General features: G+C 51.6%; 1 protein-coding gene across 11 annotated transcripts in view; it reads left to right on the forward strand.

Annotated features, from left to right (window-relative positions):
- The window catches only part of CNOT1 (CCR4-NOT transcription complex subunit 1), a 1,684,613-nt gene that overhangs the window by 1,445,350 nt on the left and 219,214 nt on the right, over positions 1-20,049 (forward strand). For all 11 annotated transcript variants that reach the window (XM_086945302.1, XM_086945307.1, XM_086945301.1 and 8 more), the window contains one exon: positions 1,416-1,517. In XM_086945302.1, the coding sequence (XP_086801428.1) occupies positions 1,416-1,517 (102 nt within the window). The remainder of the gene's footprint in view (positions 1-1,415; positions 1,518-20,049) is intronic.

Below are 20,049 nucleotides of genomic sequence, written 5' to 3' on the forward strand. Positions count from 1 at the left end.
ACGACAACTCTTCTGCTGGTCTGGTTGCTCCAGGCTGGCCCTTGCTTCCTTGTTCAAGAGAGGCACCCCGGACCCTCCTGGTCCACTCCAGACGCCATTTTAGGTCCACCGCGTGGGCTTGAATTTGCCAAGGCTTTGTTGCCCAATCCTGGGTCCAGCGACGCCGACAGCTTCTATCTTCGTGGGACAGCTCGATCCTCCATCCTGGTCGCCGACAACGCCTCCTGGTCCGTGAGATCTTCGAGTCAAGCGTCACCCACTCACCTAGTCGAGGTGGCTACCATCCGGTGCCCTCCTGGTGCCCACTGACTACTGGCTAGTAGTCTCGAACTTGGTCCCCTCTGCTTTCAGGTGTCATCTATCTTCAAGATCCAGGCTTGGATCCGACTGAACTTTCTTCACTGGTCACCGGCCAGCATCTTTTCTTCCGGCTCCTGGTCCGTCTACGAGGATTCCCGACGTCTTTTCAGACCTATGCAGCTGCAGCCCCTGGGCTAGGTAACTTCGGCATTTCGGTGCCCCAGCATAGCCTCACTATCCAAGGGTCAGAATCTACTTTCGTTTTCTCCCTACCAGGTCGGGTTCGCCCGAGAACACTAACTTTCTAATTCCTAGCTACCATAGACTTTTGTCCCGCATCTCGCGTGAGAGTGCACACACTGCACCCGAGTCCCCTAGGCCTCCTAGACATAATCTAACGATTCCCTAGTCAAGTCCTAGCGATTCCAAAAGCTATTAATACTGTACTTACCTGCTAGGAATTTCGCATTCCACTTTCAGAGTATATGGTTTTCCGTGCCCCTCGGGCATTTGTATATACTGTGCTAACTTAAGTATTTTTGTAAGAGTTTTGGTTTGTGCTTAGTACCCTGTCCTCATAAAGAGTACAGGGCTGTTGTGATCTTTAATAAATAACTGTTTATTTTCATAACACTTGTGTGGTGTCCTTTCACTGGGTATTCAAGGGATATATGTGTGGTAAACAGCTGGCTTAACACGCCCTCTCGAGTCTTTAGCCTTAGACTGCTCGTATCCATGCTACTAGGATAGCTGGTCTATAAGGTTGACTTACAACCAATCATCAATAAGGGTTGCTGGACTGATACATAGTGGGCACTAGAATAGTGACCACTGCATATCAGGCCACCTTCTCACACTACTCACAAAAAATCTACTGGATTCAGTCTGAAGCGTGGGTAAATTCAAAGGCATGGAATCTGTGCTTATAGTCTCTACCAGGTAAGACGTTACTGACTGTAAGTAACTTGTCAATTCTTTACTTGTAAATAAAACAGTTTGGAAAATAGAATTCCTTGGTTTCTGCATTGCATATCTAAAATCTGTTATTGATCAAGATTTTCATTCAGAGTTGCGGGAAAGTCTGTACTGTAACATGTTCTCCACTTTTCTAACAGGGTTGGCCAATGTATGCCCAACTGTTGATTGACCTCTTCAAGTACTTGGCCCCTTTTTTAAGGAATGTTGAACTCACCAAGCCCATGCAGATTCTCTATAAGGTGAGTTTTGAACTCCTCTAAGCACTTTTAGTTTAGTGACATCTTTGCCTTTGTGATGAAAAAAGAATTTTATTATATCATGGTGACAAAAGACCCTAGTGCCAATGCTCTTTCCCTAAAACGATACAAATGTTAATTGTAACCCAATTTGCAAGGTCTTTATTACCCTTGAAGGACCCTGGAAAATGATACCCCTGATCCCCAGGGCATGGGTGAATGTATTATGCCACCCAAAGTTACCCACACTCAAACTGCATGCAGACTGATATTGGGGGTGTGTCAAATGGTGCAAGCCGTTCCGAAAACATGCCTTGGCCCACAGGTTGTGTTACATGCCATTGCATATACCATATGTAAGTCCCCCTTACAGCAGGCCTTACAGCCCCAAGGCAGGATGCATTATATTATATGTAAGGACAGATCTGATCTATTTGAGATTTATTGGCTTTACTAATTTCTTTAGCTATGTATCAAATGGCTGAAAGCAGTGTAAAAAACGGTGACAGCGAGCATTTTCCGCTTTTTAAAAAAAATTCAGTAATGCTGCGCTGCTGTATAATACGGCAAAAAAGAAATGGCAAAACCAATAAATCTCACATAGGCGAGACCCATTGGCTTTTTCCAATGCTCGGTATTAAATGCCATATGGTAAGTTATAAGTATTTATATAGTGTTTACAACGGCTGATGTGCTAATGTTCTAGAATGGAGAATGCCCATGTCAAGGAGTTAGTATGTTCAGATTCAGACGAATTTAGGACCATACAAAAACTGTTAATGTGTGCCATATAAATGCGCTGAATGTAACATAAATTCTAGGTAGATAGAAAAGTCCAATAGGTTACACCTTTTGTTCCAGATTGCTTTAGGCTGTTACTTTGGCTGCAATGGTTACAAAAGAACCAAAAAACACCCCTGACGGCTTGATTACTAGTAAAATGTAGCAATATTTAGTGTTCACTGGATTACCTAGACCTTTTAGCTACTGTGCCACCACCATTCAAATCATGACCCTAGTACCTGTAAGGTAACTGCACTTGTCATTGCTTGATGTGATAGCATCTTCTACCTGCAGATTCCTTACCTTTGAATTTACCAGGCGTCCTCCATTCGGCTCCACGCGATGGCGTCGGAAATGACGCTGTGCCTATATAGGCACCACCCAGGTGCGTGGACGTCCGTTCTTTTTTTTCCACACCAGTTGGGCGCCTATCCAGAAAGAACTACTCCTCTGTCACTTTTTGACAGGTTTTTTCTCGACTTTTGTTGAATTCTGGAAAAAAAATCCATTTACTGTGAGAGTAATGTCTTCGAGGAAGACAGGTTTCAAGCTGTGCGGTGTAGGAAGGTACCTCCTGACTATGGTTGCCCCCAACTTTTTGCCCTGTGTTTTAGCTGGTTTTGGACATAGTCGACCTGGGACCCTGCCAATCAGGACCCCAGGCCTACTGCTCTCTCTTTAAAATGGATTCCATGTACCCTAGGTACATTTCCAATTGGTACTGGGCCACCCTATCAGACCCTGTAACTCAGGGCATGGGTGTACCCAGGGCTGCCAGGGGCTGCAGCATGTATTATGCCACCCCTGGCTGGCCTCTTAAATTTGACACAACTGGCTGCATGACAGCTGGGGCAAAGTCGTGTAATCACCCTTTGCTGTAGGTGTAGTATACCTATACCTAACCCTAAAGTGGACACACAGATTCCTATCAGTCACTCCTATGGCAGGCCTTGACAATCCTGAAGGCAGAGTGCTTGGAATCGTGTGAGATGGTGCTCTGGCATGAGCTGAGCCTGTCTGCAGCTTGCGGAATCAAGTCCTAATAGCTGTTCCATGATAACGCATACCATATACTCTTAAGTGCATTATAATCCTCGCGGTTAAATGCTAACTTTGGTATTGCTTTATCAAAACATGTCGAGTAAGGTGTCATACGAATTGGAATACTAACCCCTCGCCAATTCTGGCGACGGGGTTAGCATTCCACCCTTCTAGAGGGACACGACATGTATGTAACTGTGAACCCCGGTTAAAGTTAACTGAAGCCTCAGCTCCACAAAATGGATGCTGCCACCACAGACACGAGTCTGACCCCCTGCAGCTGGGAGTCCTTCCAGCGAGGGGAGCCTGGACAAAGGGTTTCCTGTCAGGGGCGGTGCTAGCACCGTCCCAGACATGGTTTTGTGTATCCTGGGTAGGCAGGGCTTTACAGGAAGGTGACTGCTGAGTGGCACCCCGGTGCTCACTACGCATAGGCCGGTCTGAACCAGTTCCAGGGGCACACCAGCCCCTGGCCTGGGGAAGTCTAGCATGGCTGAGGGGTGTAACCACCCCCCACCTAGTCCCACCCATAGGCAGGACCTAGTCACCGGGTCAGCCCCCTTTTTTAGTATAAAGATGGGAGCGGGCCCCCTGTTCAAATTAGATCATCTTTGGAATCAAGATACCACTTTCTTCGAAAGGACTTCACGATTTCTTCTTCAAGATTCTCCCTTGTGGCTAAGGAGTAATCACCCTGCATCAAGCGGGCACCATCCTAAAGAACACTGCGGTCTGCTGCAAGTCCTTCATCACGAATCCGACGACCCAGCTCGACGAGACCCGGCTTCCCTGGCACCTCTGACCTCTACTCACCTCTACAGCCAAGCTGAGAACCGTGAGTGCGACGAGACCTCAAGGGACCGACGATCGCCAAGACTGCACGACATCTTTATTGCAAGCCCACCGTGTCCTCCACTGGTGAGTGCTTTGGGGTCCGAGAAGCCCCGACCCTGCGCAGCTCCAGCACCCAAGGTCAGCCCCCCTGCATCTCCACGATCTGCGTGGGGCCCTTCTGCTGTTTGCTGTGCACCGCGTTGTTTGGCTACTAGCCGGCTGGCTTGTGGCCCTCTGAACGACGCCCGACGACATCTCTTCTGCTGGTCTGGTTGCTCCAGGCTGGCCCTTGCTTCCTTGTTCAAGAGAGGCACCCTGGACCCTCCTGGTCCACTTCAGACGCCATTTTAGGTCCACCGCGTGGGCTTGAATTTGCCAAGGCTTTGTTGCCCAATCCTGGGTCCAGCGACGCCGACAGCTTCCAACTTCGTGGGACAGCTCGATCCTCCATCCTGGTCGCCGACAACGCCTCCTGGTCCGCGAGATCTTCGAGCTACAGCGTCACCCACTCACCTTGTCGAGGTGGCTACCATCCGGTGCCCTCCTGGTGCCCACTGACTACTGGCTAGTAGTCTCGAACTTGGTCCCCTCTGCTTTCAGGTGTCATCTATCTTCGAGATCCAGGCTTGGATCCAACTGAACTTTCTTCACTGGTCACCGGCCAGCATCTTTTCTTCCGGCTCCTGGTCCGTCTACGAGGATTCCCGACGTCTTTTCAGACCTATGCAGCTGCAGCCCCTGGGCTAGGTAACTTCGGCATTTCGGTGCCCCAGCATAGCCTCACTATCCAAGGGTCAGAATCTACTTTCGTTTTCTCCCTACCAGGTCGGGTTCGCCCGAGAACACTAACTTTCTAATTCCTAGCTACCATAGACTTTTGTCCCGCATCTCGCGTGAGAGTGCACACACTGCACCCGAGTCCCCTAGGCCTCCTAGAAGTAATCTAACGATTCCCTAGTCAAGTCCTAGCGATTCCAAAAGCTATTAGTACTGTACTTACCTGCTAGGAATTTCGCATTCCACTTTCAGAGTATATGGTTTTCCGTGCCCCTCGGGCATTTGTATATACTGTGCTAACTTAAGTATTTTTGTAAGAGTTTTGGTTTGTGCTTAGTACCCTGTCCTCATAAAGAGTACAGGGCTGTTGTGATCTTTAAATAAATAACTGTTTATTTTCATAACACTTGTGTGGTGTCCTTTCACTTGGTATTCAAGGGGTATATGTGTGGTAAACAGCTGGCTTAACACGCCCTCTCGAGTCTTTAGCCTTAGACTGCTCGTATCCACGCTACTAGGATAGCTGGTCTATAAGGTTGACTTACAACCAATCATCAATAAGGGTTGCTGGACTGATACATAGTGTTCACTAGAATAGTGAGCACTGCATATCAGGCCACCTTCTCACATGCGGTTTTTGCCACCGCATGATGTCAGTAACTGATCCCCGGTACAAAAGGGGGTGGTGAGCGAGACTCCGCGGAGGTCCTGGTCCTGATCGAAGAAGATGAGGTTGCGGGAGCCCGAAGTCCTCTTACACCTACTCAAGGTCTTCGGGACATTTGGAGAAGAGGCATTAGAAGTCGTCCAAGAGGACTTTTTGGCTGTCGTCCATCGACAAGGGAGGTAAGGAGCGCCAATGCTCTAGGTACGGTTCTGTGAAGCCTGGTTCGACTAAGCGTCTCCCTCCCTTTCCGAGAGCAGGAGCAACCCCTGCTCAAACAAAACAATTTTACGAGGCAATGTGCTGCATATTTGAGCGGGCTGACACCGGTGGTGAGCCCTCGGGCCCCACAGAGTCTGAAGGGTCTCCATCGGGTTCAACCTAGTCTGCTCCTGGCACGGCACCGGTGGTGCCACATGGATCTGATCTTGGTCGACTGGTTGTGCCAAGGCAACCTCCAGCGTGGGACCTGAAGTAAGTACCTGCGGTGCCACCGGAGCCAACCGGCGGTGGCAGCCTCATCCTTGACGACACTGAGCCTTATTTACATTGCTTGATGCCAATTCTGGCGCCGATTGAACCCAGGGATTCTATGTTGTCGCCTTAACTCTTTGAGGAAATGTTGGGCTTGGGAGAGGACTGGGACGGGTCTATGGACCTTCTGGAAAACCAGGAAGACTCCACAGAGCCGCTAGAGTGGTAAGGGAAACTTGATGAAGCCAGCGGACTGGACAATTCTCCAGACACAGGCACACTTTCTCAATCAACAGTGGCTACGGAGGAGGGGGGCACCCTATGCTAGGGTGGTCAAAAGGGCTGCTGCGGTCCTTGGACTAGAACTGCCCTCAGGCCAGGTCAGGATTAATCTCCTGACCGGAGTACTTCATCCTGAGGCTTCCACTTCGATCATTTTTGATTTTTCTTCGACGTAGAACGACTCAGACAGTGCCGGTAGGGATGCCCGGGTTCAAGCATGCGTCGACTGCAGCCGACTGATGTCGGTTACCGACCCCCATCGCCGGTGTCTACATTGCCTGGGGCCCGACCACGATGACAAGTCGTGCCCCGACTGCCGGGCCTTGACGTCGAAGGCTAGGCGGGAGCGGTCCCACAAGCACCTCGAGCTCCGGCAGTCGGCCCGCGCCGTTCGAGGTCCCGGTCCGGAAGGAGGTCGAGGGACTGGTCGCGGGCCGGAGTCATCACAGTTCCGGGAGTCGACACCACTCCTCGGGCTCCAAGTCCTCAGGTAAGAGGCACAAGAAGTCGAAGAGGCACGTGGCCAGACGCCACCGCCCGGCTCCGGGAGACTCTTGCTTCGTGTCCACCCACCCCACTCCCGAGAGCCTGGTCATACAGGCCTCTAACTCCCAGACCGCATTCCCGACGCCTCCCCCCAATCGGGAATCCAAGAGGTACGAACAGTATGGTAAGAATATGTTCTCCTCACTGAGTTTGGGGTTGCCGTCAGTTAACACTGCGTGCCTCTTGGCCCGTTAATCCACTCTGTGGGACACGGTCGCGGACGTGCTGCACAATGTCCGGAGGAGGCCCGGACTAAACTCTCCCAAGCCCTTGCGGAGGGTCGAGATGCGGCACGGTATTCTATCCGGTGTAGGCTGGATACAACGGACTCGCTAGGCAGAGCGATGGCAACGACAATGGTGATTTGTTGCCACGCCTGGCTGAGGTCAGCCAACTTTTCGGCTGATGTTCAAAACACCCTTATGGACATGCTGTTTGATGGCCGTCTCCTCTTTGGCGACTAGCAGACCGTGCGCTTGAGCACTTTAAGGACTCCAGGGCTACGGCCAAGTCCTTGGGCCAGTCGGCCCGCGCCAGCAAACTGCTGCCTAAAGGGGCGCCCCCCCAAACGTCCTGCCAGCCACGGGCCGCAGACTAACATCCAGCACTGTGGCGGACGATGTAACCGCCGTGGCGGTGCCCGGGGAGAACGGCGAGGCCAGTCCACATCCACCCCCGCAGCATCCGCCTCAAAGCCCTCCTAGTCAGAGCTTTCAGGCCCATGTGACGCCAGTGGGGGGCAGGGTCCGCCTTCACCTCTTCCACTGGCGCACAGTCACATCGGACAGGTGGGTGCTGCAAATCGTCCGAAGGGGCTACTCCCTCCCCTTCGAGGCGACCCCTCCAGCCATGCCACCGCAGTACCACCGCGTGTCGGGGGACCACTTGCGACTTCTGCAGGAGGAGGTTACGGCCCTCTTGGCCAAGGGGGCCATCGAGCGCGTTCCTGGGCCAGAAGTAGGGTGTGGTTGCTACTCCCACTACTTTCTGGTGCCCAAGGAGGGCAAAGGGGGCCTACGCCCTATCTTGGACCTACGGAACGTCAACGCCTTCCTCCGGAAGTAGAAGTTCAAGATGTTGACTTTGGCTCAGGTCTTGGCTGCCCTAGACCCGCCAGACTGGATGGTGGCATTGGACTTGCAGGACGCCTACTTTCACATCCCCATCCTGCCGGCCCACCGGCGTTACCTGCAGTTCACGGTAGGCCTCGAGCACTTTCAGTTCACCGCGCTCCCCTTTGGCCTTACCAGCGCCCTACGGGTGTTCACGAAAGTGATGGCGGTGGTCGCAGCTCATCTGCGCAGGTTAGGGTTTTCAGTCTTCCCCTACCTCGACGACTGGTTGTTGAAGGCGTGCTCGCCCCAAACAGTCGTCAATCACCTCCAGATTACGGCGGATCTCGTGCACCTGCTGGGGTTTTCCATCAATGTGCCGAAATCACACCTGTGCCCCTCCCAAAAGCTCCTCTTCATCATAGCTGTTCTGGACTCGGCTCAGTTTCGGGTTTATCCTCCCGAGCAGCGAGTCCGGGATATTCAGGCTCTGATTCCGATCTTTCAGCCTTTATCCCGGGTTTCGGTCAGGTTGACACTGCGGCTCCTGGGGCTGATGGCTTCCTGCATCCTTCTGGTGCATCAAGCCCGGTGGCGGATCCGGGCTCTACAGTGGGACCTGAAGTTTCAATGGGCCCAGCATCAGGGCAACCTGTCCGACCATGTCCTGATCTCGGAGGGCACTGCGAGACAGCTGCAGTGGTGGCTCACGGACCGCGATTGGGTTAACGGCAGATCCCTTCCCCAACCGGAGCACGTGGTTGTGACGGACGCGTCCCTCCAGGGCTGGGGTGGCCACATGGGAGAGGCGAAGATCAGATGCCTCTGGTCTCCGGCGGAGTCCCAGCTCCATATCAACCTTCTGGAGCTGCGGGCGATTCGCCTGGCACTGAAGGCATTCCTCCCCTCTGTCCGAGGGAGTGCAGTGCAGGTGTTTACGGACAACACCACCGCCATGTGGTACTGCAACAAACAGGGCGATGTGGGGTCCTGGACCCTCTGTCAAGAGGCTCTGCGGCTCTGGCAGTGGCTGGAACATCAGGGCGTGACCCTGGTGGTTCACCACCTGGCTGGTTCTCTAAACACCAGGGTGGACGAACTCAGCCGACGGTGCTCGATGGATCACGAATAGAGTCTGAACTCGGACGTGGCGCAAGGCATCTTTCTGCAGTGGGGAGAGCCTTGGTTAGATCTATTCGCCACCGAAGAGAACGCGCAATGTCATCAGTTCTGCGCGTTGGAATTTCCAAGGCGGCACTCGCTCGGCGACGCATTTCGTCGCGAGTGGAGTTGAAGTCTGTTATACGCCGTTCCGCCTATACCACTTCTGCCCAGGGTGCTGAAGAAGATCAGGCGCGACCGGGCCCAAGTCATCCTTGTGGCTCCGGACTGGGCTCGAAGGTTCTGGTATCCCGAGCTACTCAATATGTCAGTCGGTCCCCCGATCGGTCTGCCTCTTCAGGAGGACCTTCTGTCGCAGCAGCAGGGGACGGTCCTCCACCCGAACCTGTCCAGTCTCCACCTCCATGCTTGGAGATTGAGCGGCGGCAGTTGAGGCCATTTGACTTGCCTCCTGAAGTTTGTACTGTTATTCTGGCAGCTAGGCGTCCCTCCACTAAGTCGGTATACGCCTGCCGGTGGAACAAATTTGTGGCATGGTGCACAGCAAAGACTGCGAATCCCCTTTCCGCCCCTCTCTCTGAAGTTCTTCTCTTCCTTCTCTTCCTTCTTTCTCTTGCCCCGCAAGGCTCTGCTCTGGGCACTATCAAGGGCTACCTTTCTGCTCTTTCAACCTTTTTGAGGCTGCCTGATCAACCTTCTTTGTTCAAGTCCCCTATTGTTAATCGATTCTTGAAAGGGATCACACATACGTTCCCTCCTGTTCCCTTTGTGATGCCTCAGTGGGACTTGAACCTGCTTCTTAACTTTCTGATGTGCGCTCCCTTTGAGCCACTTCACAACTGTCCTCTCCGCCTTCTTACGTTGAAGACAGCCTTCCTGCTAGCCATCAGCTCTGCCAGAAGAGTGAGTGAGCTCCAGGCTCTATCCTGTACACCTCCTTTCCTTTCAGTCCATCCGGACAAGGTTGTGTTGCGGACAAGGCCCTCTTTCCTACCCAAGGTAGTCACGGCCTTTCACATCGGGCAATCCATCACCTTGCCCACCTTTTTTCCGCCTCCGCATCCCTCAAGAGAGGAAGAGAGGCTCCACCCTCTGGACCCAAAATGTGCGCTCTCGTTCTATCTGGATCGCACACGCCAGTTCCGGGTGGATGACCAACTCTTTGTTGGTTACGTGGGCGCTAAGAAGGGGAAAGCGGTGCACAAGCGGACCATCTCGCGGTGGATCATCTTGTGTATCCATGCGTGTTACTCCTTGGCTAAGAAGGAACCCCCTGTTGGGCTGAGGGCTCATTCCACTCGGGCCACAGCGACTACAACTGCCTTGGGCCGAGGAGCGCCCTTGCAGGACATTTGCCAGACGGCTACGTGGGCCTCTCTGCACACGCCTAGACAGTCAAGTCCGGAGGGAAGGCTTTTTTGGCCGTTCCGTCCTCCAGGACTTTTTGGTGTGATTATTGGTTCGCAGACCCACCACCATGGGGTTGGTATTGCTGGGGTATCTATTCTAAGGTAAGGAATCTATCACTAACGTGTCTCTTTCAGATGCACAAGTTACTACTTGTGTAACGATATCTGTAAGAGACATTAGTTAGTGATAGATTCCTTACCGACCCACCCATCCTCTCCGTTCTGCGAACCGATATCTAGGGTTAAGGTCATCCCCTTTCAGGGCCCTAGTTTCAAGGCACCAGTGTTGGTTTTTGGCATAGCTCTGCGTTTCTGGCGTGGAAAAGCTGTGTCTAAGAACTGACGTCAGCACGCGGGGGCGGTGTCTAAGTACTCCGACGACGTCATCACGGCGCAGACGACGGACGCAGAGCCGCAGAACGCAGAGCCGCAGACGAAGCCTACTGACGCGCAAGGGTACTGCTATGCAAAAATTTCTGGATCCTGTCTGATGCCTGGGGATATTCGAAGGTAAGGAACCTATCACTAACTAATGTCTCTTACAGATATATCGTTACACAAGTAGTAACTTGTGCGTCCGGCTGAGTCACTGACAACCCGTGAGAATGGTCTCCGAAGGCTCCAGAGGCTCTGCTCATGCAGGGGCACCCTCTTACTAAAAACCCAGCACCCTGCCTTCAGGATTGTTAAGGCCTGCTGTAGAGGGTGACTTATACGTTTTTAGGTTTTGCCTGGCGAGCTGCGCACTGCGCAGCTGCAGGGAAAACCTCATGAGAAGAGTAGAGTGCTTTGGTCCCCGCCTCTGTTTCCATTGGCTAGCTCCATAAATGGAGGCTAGCCATTGGAACAGAGATCTGTCCGTCATGGCCGGACCAGATTCGTGGGCGTTCCCCCGATTTCTTCCCTCTCCGATCATCGCGGCCGTGGGCGGGTTTTTTGTTTTTTTGTTGTCCATTTGTTTTCTTCCCATTCCGCGGCCGACCGCGGCCGGAAGAAGTCCAGGTGAGTGCCCGTTCCCGCCCCCCCCTAACGCTGACCGTGCGCCCTTCCTGCCCCCCCCTCCTGCTGTCCGTTCGCCGTTCCGGCCCCCCCCCCCCTGCTGTCCGTTCCCGCCCCCCCTCCCGCTGTCCGTGTTCCCGTAGGTGCTTGTTTTTGTTGGGAGGCTTCTCTATCCCTTTGCTGAATTGAACCAGGGCTGCACCATGCTTCACCACTGCAGAGACAAAGTTCTTTATTTCGTTAACATTCTTGCAAACAACGATCACAGAAACTGATAGCCACACTTGAAAAACAAAGATTTCATTTAGTCGCGGAATGAATACTTTGCAAAGTCTGCCCTCTTACTACTTTGTGCCCGGCAATTACTCAATTAACTTAAATACATTAGGAAAGGTCGTTTTTCTGAAGGATGCAGGAACTTTCTGAATTAATCGAATTTTCAAGGGGTGCCTGCACTTTGCACAACAGATGCCCTTTCTCTGCTCCTCACTCTCTGCTCGTAGCTCAGGCATCTGTAATGAGATGCAGTCCAGTCTATTGACAAGCAATAATGCACTTGTTCCTCTTGCTCCAAGTTGGTCCCGTGCTGCCCACTGCCCCTGTGACCAAGGCCACGCCCCCAGGGCGGCCATAAAGGCCCTATTCACCCTGCGTGTCATTTACACTTTCATTAGCCGCTATGTTCGCTAATCAAAAACGATGATGATAGCGGTTTGTGAGCTCAGGGCACAGAAGTCAGTTCCTAAAGAGTCAGTTGCAAAGGCCATTTCTTCTGGTCTGTTGCTGCTATGAGGATAAATACTCCCTTTGTGCGCCGGGGACCCCCACATCTGCCAGTCTCTGGTGCGCTAGCCTGCAGGAAGGCGGGCCCGCTGCATGGGAACTTACAGCTTAATCAGCCAGAGGCAATGGTGTGTATTGCATCAGTCGGACATGTCGGAGGGAAAACGCAATACAATAAGGGGTTTCTCCACCTGGACTCTGACCGTGGAATTCAGAGCATAACAAAATATCACAGAAAAAAATCATACTCAACATGGTTATTAGGTTAACATATGTCACTGGCAGTAAAATAAAGGTATGCAGGCACTAGCCAGTTTTCCATGTTTCAAGGGAAGTTAAGGCCTGCAGAGTCAGACACACCCTTCTGGAATTCTCTGCTGAGTGTATCTCATTGCGCATTGTTAGTACTGGCCATGGTGATTGGAGCAGCAGAAGTCTCCGTCTGTGGCGACAGTCATTATGGGGATGGGGACGTAACCACTGGGTCCTTGGAGCTATGGCAGGAAGAAAAGAAGAACCCGGCCACCTACAGGACACATGTGTAAGAAAGTAATAAACGCCAAACTGCCTGACAAGAAAGCAAAAAATTCAACTATGCAAGTATAACTGATCCAAGAAATATGCTTGTCGAGTAAATAACATGGTACATGTATGTACAAATATTTATATGTGAAACCGGTCCACAATCACGCAGTGCTGACGCGTCATACCACAAAACATGGCGCTGCTCTACCGTCGGCGGTCGTCTTGTAGGCGGCAGCTTGAGTCTGGAAGAAGCAGCCTCGGACCCCTGTGTTTCCACATGTGGCACTTGCATGAAGCGTGCTAGTCAGACCCCCATCAGCGGGGTGTGAGGTCAATGTAGGGTTTAAAGATCGTCCTAAACTGTGCTAAGGCCTGCAGGCAAGGCGGTGCAACAGCTTTCCCCGCACTTGGCTCTTATTTTAGTACTGTCATCCATGAATAAAGTAAGGCAGACACATGGGCACCCAAAGAGTGCCTGCCATACCCAGATGGAAGCTCTGGGATTGTAATGCAGTAAAGTAGGACCTCCACAGGCAGTGCATGCTTCCACTGCACACTGTCACTGCACACTCTGACAGCAGCTGACTTTTTATCTGATCTCAAATCCTTGCTCCAATACAAACATGACTGTCCAATGATGTAAGCTGTGCACAGCTCAATTAAACATCTGCAAAGAAATTACCGAGGTCGGTTTCCATTAAGTATCCGTGTACCTTTTTACTTCCATTGTATGTATTGACAAGTAGGTGTTGGATGTGGCTAAACTAGAGACCTTTTCATGATACAGATCACAACAGCGGGGTTGAATTATCAACGGGCCCTGGCAGTGTCACATACGTTTGTGTCGGTTTTTATGGTCCCTAGTCCTTTTGGTATTACAACAAGGGATCACAGATGTTTGTATGACCCTTCAGTAAGAGACATTCCCTCAGTCCCAAAGTTAATTACTGCACAATGCAAGCCAAGCCCATCTCCCGTGCACAGTCCCCTGCTCGGTGCACACAAGGCAATATCATTTTTTAAGACTGCTTGCTTGTGGGAGTTGGTGTATAGCTGGGGCACCAAAAGAGCGCCATTTTTGAGGGGCCACGGCGGGTCTCCTTGTGTGGACCCCTATGCAGGTGGGCTCTGGTCTCATTAAAAAGGATATCAGGCATGTCCAGAGTCTACTGGCCGATAGAGCAATCGGGCAGTGCCCTTTAGGCTGGTCTGACAGGCCAGTCAGTGTGTGGGCCTGTGTTAAGGTTTTGCCTGTCGAAAGCTGTGCACCGCGCAGCTTTTCGGCGCAGGCGAAATCTTATGTGTACAGTATGTATGTGTTGTCCCGCCCCTCTGTTCCATTGGCTAGCTCCATAAATGGAGGCTAGCCATTGGAACAGAGATCTGTCAGTCGATGCCGGAGCAGATTCGTGGGCGTTCCCGAGAATTTTAGGCTTTTGCCCACGTCATGCGGCTGTGGGCGTGTACTTTTGTTTTTAACATGGATGTTTTTACTCATTGCTAAAATCGACCTGGTCCCGCATGGTTGTATCCCGCTGTCCGTCCCCCCTCCCGCTGTCCGTGTCTTTGTGTATCCCGCTGTCCTTTTTTTTTGTTGTTTTAACAAGTGTTAACAATATGACGTTTATAATAAAATAGCCATCCAAAAATATTGTTTTTAGCGAAAATATTTAACGATTCCCAGCTGCTCTGAATAAACTAAGGATTGCACTCCCACAATCTAATGCCTCCTACATGGGCAATCACATAGCTCCCTCCATCCGAAGCTGCTCAGCGTTCCCCATCCCGTCGTGTTTTCCTGGGCAGCTCTTCCACTCCAGTACACCTGGGTCCGCTACAACAGTTACCGTCTGGTGCTAATTTCCATGATCGCCGTCTCTAGTGTGCGTTTAGCTTTTCAATATTCATTCCCAATTTCCCAGCAGTGACCTTCAGTCCATCTCATGAATACTAAACACTGAGTCCATGCAGCCCCTCAGCCGCACCAACTGTGTTTATGCTCATGCCCTTCAAAAGGCCTCGGCACCCGGCCGCTCGCTACAGAGCGGGATGATAGAGTTGCGTTGACATTCTGGGTCCACGTAAGGAAAGGCCCGTTCTAACCTCAACCCCACCCACTGTGTCAGTTGTTTATCTGAGTCTACGGAAATATGTCACCGAAAAGTACTGATCTAAGCACAGCTTTCTGTCTTGGCTCAAAGCAACGTCCGGATCAGAAATTCAAACAAATTGGGAGAGGCTGTGGCCTAACGGTTAGAGCTGCCGACTTTGGATCTGGGGAATCTGATCTAAGCACAGCTTTCTGTCTTGGCTCAAAGCAACGTCAGGATCAGAAATTCAAACAAATTGGGAGAGGCTGTGGCCTAGCGGCTAGAGCTGCCGACTTTGGATCTGGGGAATCAGGTTCGAGTTTAGGCATCGGCTCAGCTTTCTGTGATTCTGGCCAAATCACTTAATGTCCCAGTGCCTAACAATAAATTTGTGTCCTACATTGTGTAACATAACGGGTGCTCGTGCGAAGCGCTCCAATACCTTCGGGTCAAGATAGCGCTATATAAATCTGCCCCACCCCAAAAAAAAAGATCAGAAGTGGCCCGGTCAGTGGCGTACAAGGGGGGTGGGGGCGGAAGGAGTTTTGGGGGCAGCGGCCTCCCCCTGCCCCTAAAGCTCTTACATGCGTTTGCTGCAGGACAGGAATTGCGAGCACCCCTCTCCCCTCAATGGCAAAGGCAGGACCGCCACCAGCGGCAAATGTATAGATAACGCCACTGGGCCCGGTAATAGTGTGGTAATTCACAACACGTTTTTACCGTTACTAGGTGACATTACCACACCTGTAACGTAATTCCCAGTGACTGCATTTGGAATTGCAAATAAACAGCGGTCAAAATGCAAAAAAATAAATGAGCTATCATGCAGGATACTAAACCGCGGGGGCGAGAGGAGTATGCTTCAGGGTGGGGGTATAACTACAAAAAGGAAATTAGCTTGTTCATCATTATTTTGGTCTTTCCCCAACGTTAATTGCATATAATACCTATCGCCTTTCCCCAGAAGCACCGCAAAAATAAACCAATAGACACAATCTGATTGTGTAAGGTGCTTAAGGGATCGTCTTATTATTATCAAAAGATTATTAACACATGATTGTTTTTTTCAATAGTCCTGCCCGAAAGGAAAGGAAAGGAAAGGAAAGGAAACGCATGTCGCCGAGATGGAAGCTGCCTAGTCTAATGGCATGGTACCGCATGGTTGTATCCCGCTTGTGAGAAGGTGGCCTGATATGCAGTGCTCACTATTCTAGTGAACACTATGTATCAGTCCAGCAACCCTTATTGATGATTGGTTGTAAGTCAACCTTATAGACCAGCTATCCTAGTAGCGTGGATACGAGCAGTCTAAGGCTAAAGACTCGAGAGGGCGCGTTAAGCCAGCTGTTTACCACACATATACCCCTTGAACACCAAGTGAAAGGACACCACACAAGTGTTATGAAAATAAACAAGTTATTTATTAAGTTTCACAACAGCCCTGTACTCTTTATGAGGACAGGGTACTAAGCACAAAACAAAACTCTTACGAAAATACTTAAGTTAGCACAGTATATACAAATGCCCGAGGGGCACGGAAAACCATATACTCTGAAAGTGGAATGCGAAATTACTCCTCCGTTCCTCTCTGTTGGAAACAGGCGAAGCTTCTTCCGTTGCTGAAGAAGCCCAACCTGGACCCCCAGGCTACCTCCAGTTATCATCCGATATCATTGCTCCCGGCACTAGCGAAAGTGACTGAAAAAGTTGTTTTTAGGCAACTGAATAGTTTCATTGAGTCTTCTCAGGCCCTGCACCCGTCTCAATCGGGGTTCAGGGCTGCGTTTAGCACTGAAACGGCTCTGGTGGAAGTTTCAGAGGCCATTAGGGAGTGTCTCGACGGAGGCGGCAGAGCGGTCCTGGTTTTGCTGGACTTATCTGCCGCCTTCGACACGGTACCCCATGCCCAGCTGTTGTCTAGGCTGGCAGAGGTGGGATTGTCGGGCGCGGTTCTGGCCTGGCTGTCTTCGTTTCTGTCCGAACGGACGCAGCAAGTTTGGCTCCCCCCATTTGCCTCATCACCTAAGAAGCTCACTACCGGGGTACCACAGGGCTCAACGCTAAGCCCACTGCTGTTCAACGTCTATATGACCCCGCTGATCTATCTGGCTGAGCAGTGGGGAGCCAAAATAATGTCCTATGCTGATGACACGCAGCTGTTGTTCACCTGGCCTAAGGACTGCTTAGACGCTCAGGCTGTCTGTTCCTGTTTGACCCATGTTTTCCAATGGCTTGTCTCAGCCCAGCTTAAATGCAATGAGGACAAGTCAGAGCTCCTATTTTATGGCAATTTTCCAGCCAATTTTAGAGAGCTTATTTGGCCGACCGATTCTGCATGTCCTAGCTATCACGGAGGCCCGGCCAAAAATTTGGGGGTCTGGTTTGGACAGGATCTTAAGTTTGAAGCTCATCTAAAAAAACTTACTGCGACCTGTTTCGCGACCCTCAAGTCACTCAAGAGATTCCTTCCCCTTCTCCACGGGGAGGCTAAGGAGACTGTTTTGCGTGCTTTGATCCTATCAAGGCTCGATTATGCCAATGCTCTTTACAGCGGTCTCCCTAAATACCTTATAAAGCGGCTGCAGATTATTCAGAACGCGGCCGTGCGACTTCTGTTCCATCTTCCACGAAGAACTAGTGCACGTGCCCATCTTCGAGTGCTCCACTGGCTCCCTGTGGCACATCGCATTATGTTCAAATCATTGGTTCTGGCCTTTCGGGCTGTGCATCAGCAAGGTCCACAATACTTGCACAAAAGGTTTTCCTTGTACACCCCTCTTCGTGCTCTTCGATCGGCCAATCTCCGTCTGATGTCTATGCCTAAAGTCAGATATGCGAGACTGGGTGGTCAGTCAATTTCTGTCCAAACAGCACAGGCCTGGAATGCCTTGCCGTTCTTTCTGAGATCTTCAACTACATTGGCAGGATTTAAGAAAGGCTTAAAAACCCATCTTTTTAATCTCAGAATTTAATTCCCTGTTTCTTTCTGTTCTTGAACTGGGTTAGTTTAGTGCTCACATATCGCGCCAGGATACTTTGTAGTAGCAGAGCGCGCAATAAAATGCTTTATAACATAACATAACATAACATTACTAGCAGGTAAGTACAGTACTAATAGGCTTAGGAATTGCTAGGACTTGACTATAGAACCTTCAGATTACTTATAGGAGGCCTAGGGGACTCGGGTGCAGAGTGTGCACTCACGCGTGATGCGGGACAAAGTCTATGGTAGCTAGTGATGACAAAGTTAGTGTTCTCGGGCGAACCCGACCTGGTAGGGAGAAATCGAAAGTGGATCCTGACCCTTGGATAGTGAGGCTATGCTGGGGCACCGAAATGCCGAAGTTACCTAGCCCAGGGGCTGCAGCTGCATAGGTCTCAAAAGACGTCGGGAATCCTCGTTGACGGACCAGGAGCCTGGAAGAAAGAAGTTGCTGGCAGGCGACCAGTGAAGAAAGTTCGATGGATCCAAGCCTGGATCGAGGGAAGATGACACCTGAAAGCAGAGGGGACCAAGTTCGAGACTACTAGCCAGTAGTCAGTGGGCACCAGGAGGGCACCGGATGGTAGCCACCTCGACTAGGTGAGTGGGTGACGCTGTGCTCGCAGATCTCACGTACCAGGAGGCGTTGTCGGCGACCAGGATGGAGGAGCGAGCTGTCCCACGATGGATGAAGCTGTCGGCGTCGCTGGACCCAGGATTGGGCAACAAGCCTTGGCAAATTCAAGCCCACGCGGTGGACTCAAAATGGCGTCTGGAGTGGACCAGGAGGGTCCGGGGTGCCTCTCTTGAAGAAGGAAGCAAGGGCCAGTCTGGAGCAACCAGACCAGCAGCAGTGATGTCGTCGGGCGTCGTGAAGAAGGCCACAAGCCAGCCGGCTAGTAGCCACACAGCGCGGTGAGCACGCAAAAGCAGAAGGGCCCCACGCAGATCGTGGAGATGCTGGAGGGCTGATCTTCGGTGCTGGAGCTGCTCAGGGTTGGGGCTTCTCGGACCCCAAAGCACTCACCAGTGGAGCACACGGTGGGCTTGTTGTAAAGAAGTCGTGCAGTCTTGGCGATCGTCGGTCCCTCGAGGTCTCGTCGCACTCACGGTTCTCAGCTTTGCTGTAGAGGTGAGTAGAGGTCAGAGGTGCCAGGGAAGCCGGGTCTCGTCGAGCTGGGTCGTCGGATTCGTGAAGGACTTGCAGCAGACCGCAGTGTTCTTAGGATGGTGCCCGCTTGATGCAGGGGGACTACTCCTTAGCCACAAGGGAGAATCTTGAAGAAGAAATCTTGATGTCCTTTCGAAGAAAGTCGTGTCTTGATTCCAAAGATGATCTAATTTGAACAGGGGGCCCGCTCCCATCTTTATACTAAAAAAAGGGGGCTGACCCGGTGACTAGGTCCTGCCTATGGGTGGGACTAGGAGGGGGGGGGGGCGGTTACACCCCTCTGCCATGCCGGACTTCCCCAGGCCAGGGGCTGGTGTGCCCCTGGAACTGGTTCAGACTGGCCTATGCGTAGTGAGCACCGGGGTGCCACTCAGCAGTCACCTTCCTGTAAAGCCCTGCCTACCCAGGATACACAAAACCATGTCTGGGACGGTGCTAGCACCGCCCCTGACAGGAAACCCTTTGTCCAGGCTCCCCTCGCTGGAAGGACTCCCAGCTGCAGGGGGTCAGACTCGTGTCTGTGGTGGCAGCATCCATTTTGTGGAGCTGAGGCTTCGTTTAACTTTAACCGGGGTTCACAGTTACATACATGTCGTGTCCCTCTAGAAGGGTGGAATGCTAACCCCGTCGCCAGAATTGGCGAGGGGTTAGTATTCCAATTCGTATGACACCTTACTCGACATGTTTTGATAAAGCAATACCAAATTCTGATAGATACATCTGCCGTGTGGATTCCTCACCTTGTGAATATCCCCCTTGCGTCAGCAACGTTCGGAAATTTTCTTCGTAGCACGCCGACGTGGACGACGTCACCGGAGCACGGCATCGCGCGTGACTCCGTCTGACGTCACCGACTCCATATCAGGCCCACGCCGGCGTGATGACGTCAGTTCCCTTTTTTCCGCGTCTCCGATGCTAACGGTTTTCGGGATCTTCAGCGATACCTAGTATCTTTCTGTTGAATATTTGTCACTGTTTCTCTCTTACGTCCTTGTTCTTC

Source organism: Lissotriton vulgaris, chromosome 12 (assembly GCF_964263255.1).
Source record: "Lissotriton vulgaris chromosome 12, aLisVul1.2, whole genome shotgun sequence".
NCBI lineage: Eukaryota > Metazoa > Chordata > Amphibia > Caudata > Salamandridae > Lissotriton > Lissotriton vulgaris.